Genomic DNA, 21,620 nt, shown 5'->3' on the forward strand with positions numbered 1-21,620 from the left:
TCTAAACATGCCCGCACTGCGCGCTGCTCCCTGCTCCAGTCTCGGCAGCTGCCGCTGCACTGCCTTACACACAGCGAGTGCGCGATGACGTCATCGCGCACCCGCAGCGGCAGTGTCAGAGGCAGAGTGGGGAATGATGGGAGAGGGAGCATCAGGTGATGCTCTCTCCTCCATCATTTGCTTTGAACTTTACACCGCCGGTATAGTTCAATGCGGGGGAGTTGGTGCTGGCGACAGGCGGGCCCCCTGCCTCACAGAGGCCCCATAACAGCTGCTGATGTGCCGCTAGCTGAGGGTCCCTGGAGGAGCGGGGGCCCTAAGCAGCTGCCTGCCCCTAAATGAATGGTCCCCCCTGTCTCGCCAGGGCCCCGGCACTTGCCCGGGTATGCCGGGTGCTGACGCCGGCCCTGAGCATGCCTTTAACACATTGAATTTACTGTTCTACATTATCATGTGTTTCATGTCTCACATCGCTGCTATTTTAGGTGCTACACTGCAAGCATGATTCTGTGACGAGCTGTTTAGATATTTAAGTTTGTTATTACTTCCAGCTTGATATACGTTATTTTGCAGAGTATCTGAGCCTTGTCATTTCAATGTTTCGGCTTTGACTAATATTGAGGGCCATGTATGAATTATTCATTAATAACGACATATGCTTTAGGAGATCCCTCTCCTATTTTTACATTTACTATTTGGTGGTGCCCTCTTTTCCTCTAAATCCGGGAGCTCAGTGAATTTACCACAGTTCACAGTGTGAAATTTCTCACTATGAACTTACTGAGCTCAGCACTGCATTGTGAGACTTTTTCTCAGTACCTGAACCAAATATTTTTTCATTGTTCGACCAAACCTGCCGGACCCGAATATCCAGGGGTACACCCACCACTAATCACCTGGTGATAAAACCTTTAGTGTAAGTAAACAAGAGCACACAGCCTGACATGTGTCACATAGTTGAGTTCAGAGTTTTAACTTCTACCTTATGCTTTCCTCAGATTACATAGAAAAAAACCTGCTGACAGATTTAATTGAAAAATATGTCTCCATTTTTCTCTATTAGGCTCCTCAACAGCTAAGGGTCGCCTCACAGTTTACGAAGCACTGATGTAAACTCCAGCTCTTGTTCCGTCCGCCATTCTGTATTGTCTAGTTTACCTTTAGAACATGTTTTTTTATTAGGTATATGTATGGTACTAAATGGTGCCCGATTCTAACGCATCGGGTATTCTAGTTTATTGCCCAGCCACATAGTATATTGCCCAGCCACATAGTATATTGCCCAGCCACGTAGTATATTGCCCAGTCACGTAGTATATTGCCCAGCAACGTAGTAAATTGCCCAGTTACATAGTATATTGCCCAGTGACGTAGTATACAGCACAGAGCCACGTAGTATATTGCCCAGCCTCGTAGTATATTGGCCAGTCACGTAGTATATTGCCCAGCCACGTAGTATATTGCCCAGCCACGTAGTATATTGCCCAACCACGTAGTATATTGCCCAGCCACATAGTATATTGCCCAGCCACATAGTATATTGCCCAGCCACGTAGTATATTGCCCAGTCACGTAGTATATTGCCCAGCGACGTAGTAAATTGCCCAGTTACATAGTATTTTGCCCAGTGATGTAGTATACAGCACAGAGCCACGTAGTATATTGCCCAGCCTCGTAGTATATTGGCCAGTCACGTAGTATATTGCCCAGCCACGTATGTCACAGGATAAAGAATAAAAAATGAACATATACTCACCTTCCGAGGGAGCCCTTGTGTTCATGTCGCCTGTGTGCGGTACACTCGGCAGCTTCCGGTCCCAGGGTTGGTAGCGCAGGACCCGTGATGACGTCGCGGTCACATGACCATGACATCATGGCAGGTCCTTGTCGCATACCATCCTTGCCACTGGAAACTGCCGCTTGCATGGAGCGGTTACCGGAGCGTCGCGAGAAGCGGGAAAGGCGGCGGAAGGTGAGTATATAATGATTTTTTTTTTTTTAATTATTTTTAACATTAGATCCTTTTACTATTGACGTTGCATAGGCAGCATCAATAGTAAAAACTTGGTCACACAGGGTTAATAGCTGCGGTAACGGAGTGCGTTACCCGCGGCATATTGCGGTCCGTTACCGCTGGCATTAACCCTGTGTGAGCGGTGACTGCGAGGAGTATGGAGCGGGCGCCGGGCACTGACTGCAGGGGAGTAGGGAGGGACTAATCGGGCTGTGGCCGTCGCTTATTGGTCGCAGCAGCCATGACAGGCAGCTGGCGAGACCAATCAGCGACTTGGATTCCATGACAGAAAGAGGCCGCGACCAATGAATATCCGTGACAGACAGAGGGACAGAAAGATGGAAGTAACCCTTAGACAATTATATAGATGTGTATATATGGTGGGTGTATACAGCAGGCATATGTAGAACCATTTATAAGCATCTTTTAGTTGCCAGCATTCGACATGTATGAATTTTCAGACTGAATATTCTCTCGTCATTTCAATTCAGATTTTCGCTGTCATAACTTGCTAGCACAACATTTGTGATGAAATAGCATTGTGTTTGGGTTGTGACTGAAATATATTTTTTGATCATCAGATCGTTTTTGTTCCTTGATTACAAAACTAACTTGTATTTTTTGAAAACATGTAGTCACTCCATAAAAATGCTCAGTTCAGTCTTTGATTACCCTGGATACTTTCTGATCGTGATGGTGATGATCTGTATATTTGGACAATTAATTGGGGAAAAGATATTTCCTAGTTTTTTCTGATAGTGTTAACTGTGGATTTTTTGTTGCTAGGATACAAAGCATGGTTGCTTAGTAACTGTTGACATATATCTATCTGGTGAATAGAGTAGTACATATGAAAATATTTCTCCTGGATACAATATAATATGATACCCTCACCAACAATGAAATTGCAAAAACTAGAAGGAAAAGTCATGGAATTGTGTAAATCACAGTATTGATACATATGATAATGATATGCAAATGATCAAAAAAATGGAAACTAAATTTTTAAAAGCTCTACTTACACAGTATGTAATATGAGGGCCACATGCCAAAATGCACACACTTAGATGCCTTGGCAAGCTATCAGCGAGGTTATTAGTGGTTGTCTGAGGAATGTTCTGCCATGTTGATTGTATCTGGGCACATAAATAATTAAGATCCATAGCTGGTAGCTTTTTTGCATTTGTCAACAAATTATGTCCAAATGTGCTAGATGGGAACAAAGTTTGGAGACACTGCAAGGCATGGTAGCACGTTTAATCTACATAGGATGCTCAAAGGATGAACAGCAAATGGTCTGACGTTCTCATGTTGAATAACAGCTCCTGGGACACTTTAGAGACATTGTGAAACCATGTCATTGCAAAAGGAGCTGCCTGCAGTGGAACTAGCTTATTTATGTGCCCAAGTGCATTAAGCGTGGCAGAACATTCCTCAGACAACCAGTAATAATCTGATTGATAGCAGCCAAGGTGTGTAAGTGCAGGTATTTTGCGTGTGGCACTTATTCTCAATACTGAATAAATCAAGATGTTTTGAAAATGTTGTTCCTATTAACATGTCCATTAATCTTGTGCTTTCTATAGTACCACAAATTTTCCTTCTTGGTGCTGCTATTTACTTGTTGAGGATTGTCTTGGATAATAATAGTTACATTGACATTGCGTTATCATAAAAACTTCTGATTGTTTTGTACAGTTCCACATTACTTACCTTGCTGACAAAATGGCGTGATGGTCGTTACCAGTGCAGATATCTTGAGTGATATAAGGATTTGTAGCACAGGAAGTACCAAAGCGGGTATAGTTAGGTTTACAGACAGTGAGGAAGAAAGGAGCATGGTAACCGGTTGCAAGCTGAATGACATCAGTGACCAATGCAGTGGCACACAATCCAAACACATGGACACCTATGTAAAAGGACAAAGCTCTTAAAAGTATAAAGAGAAAACAAAGTCATATTGAGTACACTATCCAGTTTAAAAATATATACATATTTATAATATATAGAAAATATATTTAAGTATGTAAGGTTAGAAATGCTTTCAGCAAAAGAGAAATTTTCAGAATAGCATCAAAGCACCATTTCTTCTAGGTCCACTGGCACACAGTTTTTGAAGGAACTCGGCAGGGAGATTGCTCCAAACATCTTAAAGAACCACAAATTTGTGGTTGTCCTAAGGAAGGAGTCGGATGGACTCTGAAAGGAGTTGACATTAAACCACTTATTCATGATATCCATGGATCGTGATTATATCAGAAGCTCATATCATAAATCCACTCTACCCTGGTATCTCTCTGAAAATGCTTGTGAATAATGCAGCAGTTGGCATTTTTCACTTAATCAATGGTTGTGTCTTACACAACCATATCAGGTGAGTTTACACCTGTTTTATCCTTAACAATTTACTTGGATAAAACCCTATTGCGCTGTGCATTTTTTAAAATTTTGTTTTGAGCTGATGGCACAGCTGAACGTCTTCCAATATCAAAGAGAAGTAAGCATAGTCTTTTCCTGGGCTGACCACTGCCTCTGCTCTCCTCAATGTTGTCCATTTCATGGTGTTCTCAAAGCTGAGAAATACAGCCAGCTACTTCTCCATCATGTAATACCATCAAGGAAGCATCCAATTTTTTTCTGCAGCAGGATAATGGCCCCAAACATACAATGTGATTAAGGCTGGAGTCACACTTACCGTATAAACAAAAAATTGGTCCGATTTTGACGGCCAAGAATCGCACAAATGTTCCCCGAACAGTGATCTGTATGAATCCATTTGCAATTCGAGGATGCGATTTCCACACATCTAGTAACAGTGTGACATCCATATGGCATCTGTATGCAATGAGCTTTTACATAACAGCAGTTCTCTCTATGTAAAAGCTCATGTTAAAATCGTATTGTAAAACATTACTGTAAACATCGTTTTACTACCAAATAATCTTCAAAACATATATATACAGTACAGACCAAAAGTTTGGACACACCTTCTCTTTTAAAGATTTTTCTGTATTTTCATGAATATGAAAATTGTAAATTCACACTGAAGGCATCAAAACTATGAATTAACACATGTGGAATTATATACTTAACAAAAAAGTGTGAACAACTGAAATTATGTCTTATATTCTAGGTTCTTCAAAGTAGCCACCTTTTGCTGTGATGACTGCTTTGCACACTTCGCATTTTCTTGATGAGCTTCAAGAGATAGTTAATATATAGATATATAGATAGATTAAAAGGCGGCAAATGATCTGCCGCGTACAGTATGTATAGAATAGACTAGGTGAAAATAGAATAGATAGAATAGATATATGTCAATGACACACATATATATATCTTTATACTACATAGAGAGACAGATAGCAGAATAGCCGATAATTCATTTGGCGGCTTCTGTAAAATCATGGCAGAACCCGACAGGATAGGTTTACATACAGTAAACCATTGCAGAACAGTTAGATTTATATATGTCAGTGCAGGGGTGGATTATAACGGGGTCAATCTGGGCGGTAGCCCAGGGCCCCCCCACACCCTCCCACACCTGACTGGCGTATGGGCCCAGTGGGCAGAGGGGGACCCCGTCTCATCTGCTCACTGGGCCCCTACCAGCGCTGCGGCAGTTAAACGCTATTGATGTGCGGGCGCGCGCCCACACGTCAATAGTTATCAGCCGCAGCGCGCACGTCACCGGCGTCTGATGTCATTGTCAGTCGCCGGCGAGTGCGCGCTTCAGCTGTGAGGAGAGAGCTTCACCGAAGGAGCGTGGACAGGTGAGGAGAACTCTTTTTTTATTTTTATTTTTTATTGCGAACGGCAATCCGGGGGGCCCAAGCCAGTATGTTGGACACTGGGGGCAGAGATGCTGGACACACTGGGGGCAATATGCTGGACACACTGGGGGCAATATGCTGGAGACACTGGGGCAATATGCTGGAGACACTTGGGAGCAATATGCTGGACACACTGAGGCAGAATGCTGGACACACTGGAGACAATATGCTGGAGACACTGGGGGCAATATGCTGGACACACTGGGGCAATATGCTGGACACACTGGGGGCAATATGCTGGACACACTGGGGCCGATTGCTGGACACACTGGGGGCAATATGCTGGACACAGTGGGGGCAATATGCTGGACACACTGGGGGCAGGATGCTGGACAAACGGGGGGCAGGATGCTGGACACATTGGGGTCAGGATGCTGGACACACTGGGGGCAGAGATGCTGGACATTGTGGCAGAGATGCTGGACATTGGTGGCAGAGATGCTGGTCACTGGGGGCAGAGATGCTGGACACTGGGGGCAGAGATGCTGGACACTGGGGGCAGAGATGCTGGACACACTTGGGGCAGGACTTGAGACATGTTCAGAATGTAGATACGTGGCATGATTGGAGACACAGGGCAGAATGAAAGACATGGGGGCAGGATTGGATCATGGGGCAGGATGAATATTATGGAGACAGATGGGGCAGGATGGGGAGATCATGTGGGGCAGAATGGATACTCATGAGGGCAGGATGGGAGAACATATGGCTGGAGTCAGGAATGAGATACACGGGGCCAGGATGAGGGATATTATTATTACCATAGGGGTTAATTAAGGGATATTATTACTGCAGTGATGCATTTATTTTATTTTTTGAGGACACTGTTTTAAATGGGGGGGCGGTCCTGTTACTGTGTAGAGTGACACTATGTCGCCTCTTTTTCTTAATGTGATGTAATGTAGAAGTTGGGAAAAATTAAGTAATGTGTTCTACAAGCGGAGCTCGAGATAACTGTGAAGTTTCCTGCAGAGTCGAGTCCTGGCTGAATGAAGTGATGACGGTCTGTGCTGGATGAAAGATGAAGGACTTCACCTAGAGATGGCACTGGTGAGTCAGTGTTACCTATACACTGACACTATACACTGTATACTATATACTGAACTGAAGGGTAAATTGACTAGATCAATGGATGTTTGACAGGTTATAGTTTCACACAGCAACAATTTTTCTGGAATAATCTGGTCCAGGTATATGATGATCCCGTTGCATGACCCCGTCACATGACCCCGTCACATGACCCCGTCACATTACCGGGGGGCCCACAGTGTCTGAACAGCCCGGGGCCCTGGCTACCTTTAATCCACCCCTGTGTCAGTGACTAAGTTAGTAGTATGTGTCTGTAAAATTTGGGACCTGTATGTATTTAATAAAAGAATGTATTCACGGAAAAAAATGGCGTGGGCTTCCGCAGAATTTTCTCCACCAGAGAGGGAAAGCCAGTGAGTGAGGGTAGATATTTATATTAATTAATATGAATAGCCTAGAGAGGGACCATTGTTATTGACACCCACTGGCTAAAAACATCTGCTCCCAGCCACACCGGAAAAGGCTCATCTATAAGATGCACCAATTCCAGCACTTAGACTCCCTCTTCCCACTGCCCTGTAGCTGATCACTGATGCTGATGCCCATAGCTTCTCATTCATTCTTCAGTGATTTACAGCTGAGCCAGTAGCATTAGCACCGCTCCTGGTTGTAAACTATATATCCCCCAGATATGGATTACGGCGTGGGACTGACTGTACGCTGACAGGTATGGGTATATTGTTTTTTTTTTTGTGTTTTTTTTTATAAGAAGAGATAGAGGGCATTGTTTGGATTGGCAGAAGAATAAAGATGGCAAAACTGTGTGTTCTTTCATTTCATTAAAATACTTTATTCTGCATGTGTCTGTGTTTATTTAACCTTTTACAAACTTAGGATTAGTAATGTATAGGTGTCTTATTAACACCTCTCCATTACCAAGCCAGGCTTAATGTCACCTTACAATACAAAGGTGAAATTAACCCCCTATCACCCCATATGCCACCGCTACAGGACAGTGGGAAGAGTTAGGCTAAGTGCTGGAATTGGCGCATCTCATAGATGCACCTTTTCTGGGGTGGCTGGGTGCAGATGTTTTTAGCTGGGGGGGGCAATAACCATGGTCTCTCTCTCTAGGAATATCTGCCCCAGTCACTAGCTTTCCCTCTCTGGCGCAGAAAATTGTGCGGGAGCCCACACCAGTTTTTTCTGTGAATATATTCTTTTAGTAAATACATACAGGTCCCAAATTTTACAGACACATACTGCTAACAGTATTAGTCACTGACATATATAAATCTAAGTGTTCTGCATGGGTTTACTGTATGTAAACCATGTCTCCTATCCTGTCGGGTTCTGCACTGATTCTGCAATGTCAGGATACAGATGGATCCAGTATGTCCATTTTCTGACTACAGACACATTTTCTCTCTAAGAGATAAGCAACCGCAAGAGATGTCTGGAAGTGGCTCACTCATAAAGAACTTAAGAGTGCTCAGTCAGGTGTTGAGAACATATAAACTTTACAATCTAATATCTCTGAAGAAGGTGAGAGATGAGAATTTAAAAACAGTTTTATTCAGCTCTGCAGCCACTATTCAATGATATGGCCAATTTACCATGCTAAAAGTGGAAAAAGGTCCTCTCTAAGTTTCCCATACATATATGATGAATGTCAGCTGAAACCGCTGATACTGACGGATTGATTTGATGCTTATCGGGGTTTCATGACTGTCCCCTTACAGATAATGTTAGGATACAGAAGAATCCAGTATGTCCGTTTTCTGACTACCGATACATTTCTTCTCTACGAGATAAGCCACCGCAAGAGATGTCTGGAAGAGGCTCTCTCAAAAAGAACTCAGGAGTGCTCAGTAAGGTGTTGAGCTGTGAAAGAGATAACTGTTGGCTGAACAGCTATCCAAAATGTATTTAGGTTTTTAGAGTTAGAAAAATGTCCCTAACTCTAAATTTGAAAGGGTCCTCAGGGACAGTGCTGTGAGTCGGTTCTGACTCTCTTCACCCTGAAACCCCTCTTGTAAATGGGAACTTTCTTCCTGTATGCTGTGTTGCAGTATTTGTTCTGCTGTTACTAGTAGTCCGAAAGACATTGCTACATCTCTGTCCTCGCGACCAGGATTAGTAACACACACACCAGGAGACATTGGGTCCGGGGCAACAATCTTGGTTTTACTATACAGATACATTCAGCTGTTGCATACAGTATGGGGCAGATCCCTCTCCGGTTGATGTTCCCATAAAACAGTACACTTCAAGATCTTGCCTGTGGTCTGCCTAAAGTGTTCCCACCTCAACGGCTTCTGTTTGCACTAAGGACTCCCTGTCCGGCAACTCAGCTTTCTTGAGGCCCGCCACAGTTCCTTCTTGCTCTTCCCAGACTGGCCTCTTCCTCTTTGGAGTGCATGAGATATGAACTCTAATGCCTACTCTGTGCCAATGGTCTGGACTATCCAGGGATCTGCGCTAGACTCCCAGTGTGCCCTCCTGCTGTTTGTAAACTTGGTACTGTTAGCACCCATTGCAGTTTGTACGTGAACTTGAACCTTGCACTATCTGAGACTCTCCTATTCAAGAAGTATGTTCCCTTTTTGTTCGCTATAACCTTTTCCAATATGTGGGCTTTTCCCAAACATTTACAGTCATGGCCAAAAGTATTGACAATTGACTTGCACAATTGGCTGACTAAATACTTTTTTCCCCCCACTTTAGTGAGGTCACACTGGGTAAGATACAGTTACAGTCATGGCCAAAAGTATTGACACCCCTGCAATTCTGTCAGATAATACTCATTTTCTTCCTGAAAATGATTGCAAACACAAATTATTTGGTATTATTATTTTCATTTAATTTGTCTTAAATGAAAAAAGACAAAAGAGAATGAAGCAAAAAGCAAAACATTGATCATTTGACACAAAACTCCAAAAATGGGCCAGACAAAAGTATTGGCACCCTCAGCCTAATACTTGGTTGCACAACCTTTAGCCAAAATAACTGCGACCAACCACTTCCGGTAACCATCAATGAGTTTCTTACAATGCTCTGCTGGAATTTTAGACCATTCTTCTTTGGCAAACTGCTCCAGGTCCCTGATATTTGAAGGGTGCCTTCTCCAAACTGCCATTTTTAGATCTCTCCACAGGTGTTCTATGGGATTCAGGTCTGGACTCATTGCTGGCCACCTTAGAAGTCTCCAGTGCTTTCTCTCAAACCATTTTCTAGTGCTTTTTGAAGTGTGTTTTGGGTCATTGTCCTGCTGGAAGACCCATGACCTCTGAGGGAGACCCAGCTTTTTTCTGCAGACTTAATAATGCCATGCACACGGTCAAGCAGTCCAGTGCCAGAGGCAGCAAAGCAACCCCAAAACATCAGGGAACCTCCGCCATGTTTGGCTGTAGGGACCGTTCTTTTCTTTGAATGCCTCTTTTTTTCTCCTGTAAACTATGTTGATGCCTTTGCCCATCTCATCTGACCAGAGAACATTCTTCCAAAACGTTTTAGGCTTTTTCAGGTAAGTTTTGGCAAACTCCAGCCTGGCTTTTTTATGTCTTGGGGTAAGAAGTGGGGTCTTCCTGGATCTCCTAACATACAGCCCCTTTTCATTCAGATGCCGACGGATAGTACGAGTTGACACTGTTGTACCCTCGGACTGTAGGGCAGCTTGAACTTGTTTGGATGTAAGGGTACCGTCACACAGTGCAATTTTCATCGCTACAACGGTACGATCCGTGACGCTCCAGCATCGTAACAATATCGCTCCAGCGTCGTAGACTGCTGTCACACTTTGCAATCTACGACGCTGGAGCGATAATTTCATGACGTATGTGCGATGTAGAAGCCGTTGGTTACTATGCGCACATCGTATCCGATATATGTTACACCATGCGATCATGCCGCCACAGCGGGACACTAGACGACGAAAGAAAGTTTCAAACGATCTGCTACGACGTACGATTCTCAGCGGGGTCCCTGATCGCAGGAGCGTGTCAGACACTGTGATATCGTAACTATATCACTCGAACGTCACGAATCGTGCCGTCGTAGCGATCAAAATTGCACTGTGTGACGGTACCCTTAGTCAAGGTTCTTTATCCAACATCCGCACAATCTTGCGTTGAAATCTCTTGTCAATTTTTCTTTTCCGTCCACATCTAGGGAGGTTAGCCACAGTGCCATGGGCTTTAAACTTCTTGATGACACTGCGCACGGTAGACACAGGAACATTCAGGTCTTTGGAGATGGACTTGTAGCCTTGAGATTGTTCATGCTTCCTCACAATTTGGTTTCTCAAGTCCTCGGACAGTTCTTTGGACTTCTTTCTTTTCTCCATGCTCAATGTGGTACACACAAGGACATAGGACAGAGGTTGAGCCAACTTTAATCCATGTCAACTGCCTTCAAGTGTGATTTAGTTATTGCCAACACCTGTTAGGTGCCACAGGTAAGTTACAGGTGCTGTTAATTACATAAATTAGAGAAGCATCACATGATTTTTCGAACAGTGCCAATACTTTTGTCCACCCCCTTTTTTATGTTTGGTGTGGAATTATAAACCAATTTGGCTTTAGGACAATTCTTTTTGTGTTTTTTCATTTAAGACAAATTAAATGAAGATAATAATACCAAATACCCGTATATACTCGAGTATAAGCCGAGATTTTCAGCCCAAAATTTTGGGCTGAAAGTGCCCCTCTCGGCTTATACTCGAGTCACGGTGGGCGGCAGGGTCGGCGGGTGAGGGGGAGAGGGCGCTGAGGTATACTTACCTAGTCCCAGCGATCCTGGCGCTCCCCCTGCCCGTCCCACGGTCTTCGGTGCTGCAGCTCTTCCTGTCAGTGGTCACGTGGGACCGCTCATTAGAGAAATGAATACGCGGGAGGTGGAGCCACATATTAATTTCTCTAATCAGCGGTGCCGGTGACCGCTGATAGAGGAAGAGGCTGCGGCACCGAAGACCGTGTGACAGGCAGAGGGAGCCGGACGCCGGGAGCAGGTAAGTATGATATATTCACCTGTCCGCGTTCCACCCGCCGGGCGCCGCTCTGTCTTCGCGTCCTCTTGCTCTGACTGTGCAGGTCAGAGGGCGCGATGACGCATATAGTGTGCGCGGCGCCCTCTGCCTGATCAGTGAGAGCGGAGAGACGCCGGGACGAGACGCTGGGAGCTGCAAGCAGCGAGGTGAGTATGGCATTTATTTTTTATTCCAGCAGCAGCAGCAATGGCACAGCTTTCTATGACACAGCTATGGGGCAATACTGAACGGCGCAGAGCACTATATGGCAGCTATGGGGCAATACTGAACGGCGCAGAGCACTATATGGCAGCTATGGGGCAATACTGAACGGCGCAGAGCATTATATGGCAGCTATGGGGCAATACTGAACGGCGCAGAGCACTATATGGCAGCTATGGGGCAATAATGATCTGAGTCCCTGGCGGCATAGTGTGTTACTGATGGTAGCCTTTGTTATGGTGGTCCCAGCTATGCAGGGATTTTTGCTTACCATTCTTGTGATCATTTTGACCCCACGTGGTGAGATCTTGCCTGGAGCCCCAGTTCGAGGGCGATTATCAGTGGTCTTGTATGTCTTCCATTTTCTTATCATTGCTCCCACAGTTGATTTCATCACACCAAGCTTCTTGGCTATTGCAGATTCAGTCTTCCCAGCCTGGTGCAGGCCTACAATTTTATTTCTGGTGTCCTTCAACAACTTTTTGGTCTTCACCATAGTGGAGTTTGCAGTGTGACTGTTTGAGGTTGTGGACAGGTGTCTTTTATACTGGTAACAAGTTTAAACAGGTGTCACTACTACAGGTAATAAGTGGAGGACAGAGGAGCCTCTTAAAGAAGAAGTTACAGGTCTGTGAGAGCTAGAAATCTTGCATTTTTTTAGGTGACCAAATACTTATTTTCCACCACAATTTGCTAAATAAATCTTGCCTAATCTGACAAGGTGATTTTCTTGATTTGTTTTCTCATTTTGACTCTCATAGTTGTGGTCTATGATGTCAATTACAGGCCTCTCTCATCTTTTTAAGTGGGAAAACTTGCACAATTGGTGGCTGACTAAATACTTTTTCCCAACTGTATATCCCTACAGACTTCCATTGGTTCCCTTATTGAACAGCCCTCCCCACTACCTGGTGATGGCCTTGATGTAAAACCTCCAGGAAACCGAACACAAACCAGTCATAAGGATAAAATAAACTTTTATATATAAATAACATATGCAAACAAAAAAACACTTTGTATCAAATTTAACTCATTTGCCACAACGTCTTCTTTAGCACTGCTTACCCTCTTACACATTCACACCTTAATTTTTTGAATCAAATGCTTCATTTTGGAACCAATTATTAAAGAGTCAATGTTATTTACCTGCATTCATAGTGGAAATCAGCAGGTAAATACCATTTTATACAGCATTGACCATAATTTCTATTGGTAGCGTGGCTGCAGGGAAAAAAATAAGTTATATTCTTCATGCATGTCCAGTCATCAGGGCGGTGCCGAGGAGTGAACAGTGAGCCTGCTGTAATCACACAGCCAGCTCATTGACTGACATCCTGCTCTGTAACTTCATTTTCTCCCTGTAGCCACACTTCCAATTAGACAGCCACATACCGTATGTGAAATATGGTATTTACCTGTAGACGACCACTGTAGCTCCAGGTAAATAATGTTTTTTTTGCTTTCAGGTTCCCATTAAGTCCTACTTACCTACAAAGCGCACTGTCCTACGTAGGAAGGAGTTGAAGTTGCAACCACCTGCATTAATGCTTCCTTCAGAGCTTCCATGACCTTTCAATTTGGACTGTATACAATATAGGACTCCCTCTCCAACCATGATCTGATGCAAATCAAAACACTGAATGTTACTACTTTTTTAATGTATTAAATCTTTTATATTCAATCATATATAATTTACTTACAGAGGCTGCAGGGGCTGCAAATGCAAGACTTAGCAACATGAGAAGAGGAATCAGCTCTTCATTGGTTTCAATATAGGGCATGGAAAGTGACCGATCATGACACTGAAATCCACCCTGAGCTGGCCGGAATATGTCTGTCAGCTCCAGAAAATACAAAGAAACAATGGAGGAGGCCACAATTGGAAGCTAAAGAAAAAGGTGAAATTGGAATAATTAGGTACAAGAGGAATCAAGGACAATATTAATGCAAAAAGTTGGTTCAACCATAAAAAAATGCAAGTTACAGCTTGATCAGCTTTAGAACTCATGTAAACGAGCATATAAATTGGATGTGTGCCTTCTAATTTTTCATCTGGAAGGCACACGGACAGCACACTGACCCATGTTATTTATTCAAAAGGGCTGTTCATATCAACGATTTTTCTGTTGGTCCGCCTGCCATGAGAAGAAAATTGTAGCATGCACTACTATGTCCGATTCTCTGATGAGACTCACACATTCAAGTCTATGGGTTTGAAAAAAACAAAATATCTGAGTGGCATCCAATTTTTACGGATCCTTTGCCATTATTTACCTAGGAAACTGTATTTGATCATGTACATTTTTTAAAGTTGATGTATGAAAACAGATTTCAAACAGATGTCACACAGACATTACAAAAGGATACACAGATGGTACGTGGATGAAAGTCAGATGAAATCGTCAAATTTTTCTGGATAAAACTTGGATGATTTTTCATATGCTCATATGCAGTTGGCCTTATGGAGATATCTTATGGATAATCATATTTCCCCATATTTAGTCAATTATTTCTGGTGTTCTGGAGGTTTAGAAAAATATGGCCTGAAATGGATGGGTCTGAGCTATAATATCACAGTTTTCCCTCAGAATAGCTTTTTTGATCTCCCAAAGGTTTAGCCATTATACAGACTTCAGAATTTAGTTTGCTTTCAGAAAAAAATGTTAACTGTATATGTCAGAGTAGGGTGAATGAGGTTAGTATACAGTAAGGTTGGCATGGTCAGTAACCTCCATTGCTCCTCTCTATTAGCATATAGTTTTGCACGCTACCATCACAAAGCAGGTTATATGCTTGACTGCTTTATTAAACTCCTTCAGTTGTTTTGATGGCATAGATAGTAAAGATTGACAAAACGCAATTATTAATTATTACATACATTTCTGATGTAAACATTATTTTAAACATTCTGTTATGAAACCTCCTAAAGTTTTTTGGAACGTTTTTCAAGTACTATAGTACATTTTATTTATTCTCTGATGGATAGAACCAGGGGCATGCTCATCAATATCTGTTAAATTATCCAATTATCCTTAGTCACAGAGTTATTGGTGATATATGACTGTACTGGCATCTACTACATGACTGGTGTGCGCCTCTGTGCGCTAAATCAGAAATCTCACTTCATTCAAGTACTGAAGTGAGATTGGTAAATCACAGCTCAGCATGAGTTAGACATGCCCCCGTCCCACCCCAGCTCCGACCATTTCAGCAGAGCTGGGAGGAACTGGTGTGAAGATACCAAAAGGCGCAAAATTTAGGCACAACTCTGAGTTGCGCCTACATTTTGTGACTTTTCAAAGCTTTTGCACTAGAATTCTGGCATGATAGCTTTGATTAACCAGGCCCGTAATCCACAGATTTATTTATTTATTCCTTACTGAATGACAACAAAAGGTATATTGGAATTACATACTATTATTGTTTTTTATGTCTATATTTATTACAGTATGGCATTGTTGAAATTTGTGAAACAAAGAAATACATGCTATTTTTTGTGTAACATGTTAGGGCATGTTAAGTTAGGCTATGGGTTGAACTAAATGGACTTAAAGTCTTCCTACAACCTTAATAACTATGTAACTATGTAATTATGTAACATTAATATTAAAATTTGTTAAATCATTTTATTTAATAAAGAGGCTGGGAGCATGATTTTAAGGCATCTCTCTTGAGTACATTTCTTTGCCAATTTTCTTAAACATGAGCTCAAGATCCCATTTGGCAGAAATCCAACTAGTCTACTTAGTTTGCTAATTGTGAACTGTTGCACATTAAGATGGGATTATTTTACGATTACATGTGAACAATTCCCTTATAGTATTGATCACAGTCAGACACAAGAGCCGTGTCATTACTGTGCTGGTAGGAGGAAAAGATTAGTACACATAGTGACCAACATTAGGATATCTTCAAAAGTCCCACAATTGTCAATCACCTCACACAGCATTGGCCATCAGCGTACTGCCACTATCACTTAAACCCAATTTGTCAAATGTTTTCTAGAATGGTGTCTGTTGTTCGATCTGGGTTTATAGCTTTGGACATTACACATAAAGTTGTGTGAAAAAGTGTTTGCCCCCTTTCTGATTTCCTATTCTTTTGCATTTTTGTCACACTTAAATGTTTCAGATCACCAAATTTAAATATTAGACAAAGATAACACAAGTAAACACAAAATGCAGTTTTTAAATGAAGGTCTTTATTATTAAGGGAAAAAGAAATCCAAACCTATTGCGCCCTGTGTGAAAAAGTGATTGCACCCTAAATCTAATAACTGATTGGGCCACCCGTAGCAGTAACAACTGCAATCAAGTGTTTGTGATAACTGGAAATGAGTATTTTATAATGCTCTGGAGGAATATTGGCTCACTCATCTTTGCAAAATTGCTGTAATTTAGCCACATTGGAGGGTTCTTAAGCATGAACCGCCTTTATAAGCTCATGCCATGGCATCTTAATTGGATTAAAGTCAGGATTTTGACTAGGCCACTCCAAAGCCTTAATTTTTGCTTTTCTTAAGCCTTTCAGAAGTGGACTTGTTGGTGTGTTTTGGATCATTGTCCTTCTGCATAACGCAAGTGCGCTTCAGCTTGAGGTCACGAACAGATGGCAGGACATTCTCCTTCAGGATTTTTTGGTAGACAGCAGAATTCACATAGACACACTAGTGTAAGGCATCCAATGCAAGAGCATCAGATGTGATATGCTAATGATCCTTGGCTTCTACTCTGCTGCGAGCAGGAGCCGAGTGTCATGCTACTGTGCTCCGATCCTCTGGCACAGAGAGGATTGGAGTACAGCTGCGGAGGAGAAGGATAAAGTAATTTCTCCATCTCCACCGCTGCTGGTGTATATCGCACTGCACCCGGGTGATATATGAGTGCTGTGCATTGTGTAACTCGCACCCATAGATTTATATGGGTGCGAGTGCACCAAGGCTCGGCCGAGCCTCGGTGCCAATCACAGCATGCTGCGATTATTCTTGCATACCAATTCGGCATGAGAAAATAATTGCAGATTTGAGCTGCCCGATAGAGTAACACTGGGCCGAGTGCTATGCGATGTTTTATTGCATAGCACTCAGCCGTATTGTACGGTAGTGTGACTCCGGCCTTATGGTGGAGTCATGACTTAGGAATGTATGACTAACCGTCCATCTATACATAACCATCTGAACCCCCTTACTCCCAATTAACTGTAAATAAAACACCACACTGCGTGACATTGGATTTAAAGGCCACAGCAGCCCCATTTCTTAAATAACATGTAAACATAAATAACAATAAATAACATCGACAATATAAATTTCTTGTCTCTGAAAAAGGAGGAGGGGAATTTAAGGCTAAGGCATTTTGAAGATTGCAACAAACAGCTCCACCATGCCACCCCCAGCCGCACCACAACGGGCCCAAAATAAACGGGCCCACAATTGGTCAAGCTTTATTTATCTGCTTGACCAATCTGGCATGTTTCCATGCAAACCGCACAATGATGTCCTACCACACTAAAACTAAACCTGGGTAGGATGCCAAAAGCCTCAGACGGTCAAACTTGATGTCACGGATCAAGTCCCTAGACGTTCTGGAGCCCAAGTCATTCCCCCCCCCCCCACATGCAAAATGAGTATATCGTGGGGCCTATCCAAAGTAGTATGAAAATGAAATTCGGGCAGTACCCGGCTCCACAACAAACCCCTGACAACAATCCAGTGCACAAAAGCCACCTCCTTGGTATGCCCAATTGACGCCCTGTTGGTCTTGCATTGGCCCAAATAGTACCCCAGTACACGTACGAGTGGCCTATTACCCAGATCAACCGAGGGGGTCCTGAAACATAAAACACGAAGATGGAATGTAACAAAAAAGTCCTCTACAAGCTAATAATGCAACCAAACTACTTGAAAAAATAGGTTGGGGAAACGGAGGACCTATAAAATATGGGGCCGGACGTAAGACCAATACCTTGCAGACTCCCAGCAACCAATCTTTTTCACCACTTTAACCCCCAAACCCCACCGAGCAGCCTCAGTGGCCACCTGAATCCAAAATCAATGAGAACCAAACTCTAAAGCATTCAAACCATTCATGGGCAGCACTGGAGTCCTGGGTTCAAGCCCCACTAAGGACAACATCTGCAAAGAGTTTGTATGTTCTTTCCGTGTTTGCGTGGGTTTCCTCCGGGTACTCCAGTTTCCTCCCACATTCCAAAGACATACTGATAGGGAATTTAGATTGTGAGCAATAAATAAATTAGTAATGAGTAATAAAGATTATTATTATTATTCAAACCACAATGAACCAGTCTCTGCCTAAAAATGGTAATAAACTGGTACACCGATAACGCAGAGCCATCCTGATGTACCTTCAAGAACAAAGAAACCCATCTCCCCAAAATTCAACCAAACAACCCCTACCAGCTGTATCAGTCTTGACCGACTCAGATAGCACTGTACAGCCTCCTCTGGGCCCACTATATCCTGTAATAACAGCCCACCATGACATTTAACATTCTTGCTCATCAGCTTACTGACTCTAAATGCACCAAAGAATGCCAAAACAAAGGCTGCCCAAAACAGCCGGCATTCATATTCCGAACTACGCCCAACACGAAGGCAACGTAACAGCTGACCCAGTATTTCAAACAATACAGGGCGCCTCCAATACCTTACTGGAGAACTCCTCTGAAACATTTTCATCTCCTGATAAACCAAAAAATCCTTAGTAAAATCCCTCCAACCCAAAAGTTTAAATAAAAACGCCAAACCTGCTAACCTACTCGCTACCACTGAAAAAGACAAGCCCTCCTGAAATGCTCTGCCAATCATAAACAACAATAAATATGGAAGGACAGATTCCGTCACATGCTCACCAACCGACTCCTCAAGCTCTTGCCAAAGATGCCATGCAGAAAGATACCGGGACCATGTATGAGGGTTAACCGATTCAACACTGAACAGACACTATCTCCCACAACTGCCAGGGCCAATCGGTCTCCAAATGCTCTGCATCTGGTGCCAGCTTTTGAAAACGATCCCACTGGAAGCGACAGAATGCATCAGCTATTGAATTCTGAACACCCGGAACATGCTCAGCACAAAACCAAACATTAAAGACCAAACACCTGAGCATTAGATGGTGCAACAGAGACAAAACCGGCAAAGAGGCAGCCGACAAGTTATTAATACAGTGCACGACACTCAGATTGTCACAAAAAAATGCACTTTCTTGTTCCTCAGCTCAGTACCCCAAACCTCTAAAGCTATTAGAATAGGAAACATTTCCAGCAGCGCCAAGTTCCTTGTCAGACCTGCCGCTTTAAATGATTCCGGCCACACATTATTTCCTGCCAAAATAAGCGCTGAAACCACATGAACCAGACGCATCCGTGAACAAAATGAGATCCACATTAGACACAACTCGATCCAGCCATACCATCCTGCCATTATAACATTGAAGAAAATCCGCCCAAACAGACAAGTCCACCTTGTGCTCTGAATTCAATCTTACAAAATGCAACGAATGTGTAACGTTTTCCGTTGCCTGAGCTAAACGACGTGAAAAACTCATCCCACCGGCAAAATTCTGCATGCAAAATTTAGCTTTCCCAAAAGTGATTGCAACTGGCACAGGCGCAATTTTTTGGCCCACAAAGCCTCCTGCTCACAAGATTTCAAGTCTAACAACTTGTCCTCTGGCAAGCGGCATTCCATCTTAACTGAATCCAATTCAATTCCTAAAAATTTCAAAACCATTGAGGGACCCTCCGTCTTCTCCAGGGCCAATGGAAAACCAAAATGAGAAGCTACCTATTCAACTGTCCAAAGCAGCAAAGAACAAACAGCAGACCCAGCCTGCCCAATACACAAAAAGTCATCCAAATAATGCAAAACTGAATCCAAGTCAGATTTTTACCTGACTACGCGTTCAACAAAACAACTAAACTTTTCAAAATAAGAACACGAAATCGAACAACCCATCAGTAAACAACAATCCACATAATACTGACCGTCCCAAAAACAACCGAGTAAATTAAAACTCTCAGGGTGCACCAGAAGCAAGCGAAAGTGGACTCAATGTCCGTTTTTGCCACAGAGATCCTTTTCCCAACCATCGCACCCATTCCACGGCCTTATCAAAAGAAACTTACGATATCAACACCAAACTTGGATCAATACCATCATTAACAGAACTGCCCTGAGGGTAAGACAAGTGATGGATTAAGCGAAACTTATTAGGCCCCTTCTTGGGTGCGACACCAGGTGGCGAAACACATAATTACGGTAACGGGGGCTCCAAAAATGGGCACGCCATGCGCCCCAACGCAATCTCCTTATCTAATTTGTCCCTAACCACTACCGCATGCTTCCTAGCCGACAGCAAGTTGTTAGGCTGCCCTGAATGCAGCACAGTGGCAAACGGAATCCTAAAGCCAAACTTAAAACCATCCCTTAACAATGCAGCCGCCTTTGTATCTGGATACCTATATAGAAACGGAAGCTTCCGATCGATTCTCATCGGCGTCCTCCCTCTTTGAAGAAGCCATATTTGACTTCACCTTTCCTCTCTTAAAGCACTTGGAATGGCTGTGAGACCCTCCTCAGCCCAAACATTAATGCTTATATTTGCAGGATGTGTCAAAACGGCACTCCCATTCGTTAAATTGCCAACATACATCCTTTCTAGAACCTGTGGAGGACGCCGCAGAATTGGCAGTGCCCCCAGTACTCCCGGGAAAGGACTGCAAGGCCGACTTCGGTGCTGCCATCAACCGCATCCACAAACTAATCTCCTTGTGGTCCCGCCGTAAACTCGGACAGACTGCCTTCCTTCGCCTGGACTGGAAATCATACCTAAGCCATGCTGTCCCACCATAAACTTGGTATGCTTCACCAATGGAATCTAAATAGCAAAATAATGCAGAACAATTCTCTGGAGCTTTCTCCCCAATGACACCTGCTAATGTGGTAAACGCCTGCAACTAGTTCTGAAAAGTGCGAGAAATAAGGCAATAACGCATGCTCTCTTCCTCATCCTTCTTACTCTCATCAGGCTTTACCCTGTCCAGATTAAACTTTTCCAATAGCAACAGAGAAAAAATTTTGTACTCGTCTTTCCATATTTTTTCTTGCACTTCCTGCTTCAAATGAGCCCCTAAAGGGCCATCAAAGCACACATAAACCTCACCCCTCGCTTTGTCATCCAACCGAACCACATCCACTGTAGTCGCCGCAACTGTTGGTGACGAAACCGTCTCATTAACCGCCACTGGAGCAACCGCAATCGGAGCGGGAAACCCACCACTAACAACCATCGGGGTCTCCACAACTCCTGCTGACCCCAAACCACCGGCGCCACGCTGCCAAAAACCACTAGGACCTGACACAGGTGACAAAAAATCACCCACCATAGTAAAAAATTCCGACACCACCTTGCGGTTTCACATTTGCGGTTGTGTCCGCAGCATTGCGTTGTTTATTCATATCTTTAACATTAGG

At 43.3% G+C, this 21,620-nt stretch overlaps 1 protein-coding gene across 1 annotated transcript in view; it reads right to left on the bottom strand.

The window, feature by feature from the left end:
* PLPPR3 (phospholipid phosphatase related 3) overlaps positions 1–21,620 on the bottom strand; it is a 248,832-nt gene that overhangs the window by 101,200 nt on the left and 126,012 nt on the right. The window contains exons 3-5 of the mRNA XM_069767849.1: positions 13,825–14,010; positions 13,613–13,742; positions 3,728–3,923 (exon numbers count right to left, since the gene is read on the bottom strand). Of these exons, the coding sequence (XP_069623950.1) occupies positions 3,728–3,923; positions 13,613–13,742; positions 13,825–14,010 (512 nt within the window). The remainder of the gene's footprint in view (positions 1–3,727; positions 3,924–13,612; positions 13,743–13,824; positions 14,011–21,620) is intronic.

This window comes from Ranitomeya imitator, chromosome 1, assembly GCF_032444005.1.
Source record: "Ranitomeya imitator isolate aRanImi1 chromosome 1, aRanImi1.pri, whole genome shotgun sequence".
In the NCBI taxonomy this organism is placed as follows: domain Eukaryota; kingdom Metazoa; phylum Chordata; class Amphibia; order Anura; family Dendrobatidae; genus Ranitomeya; species Ranitomeya imitator.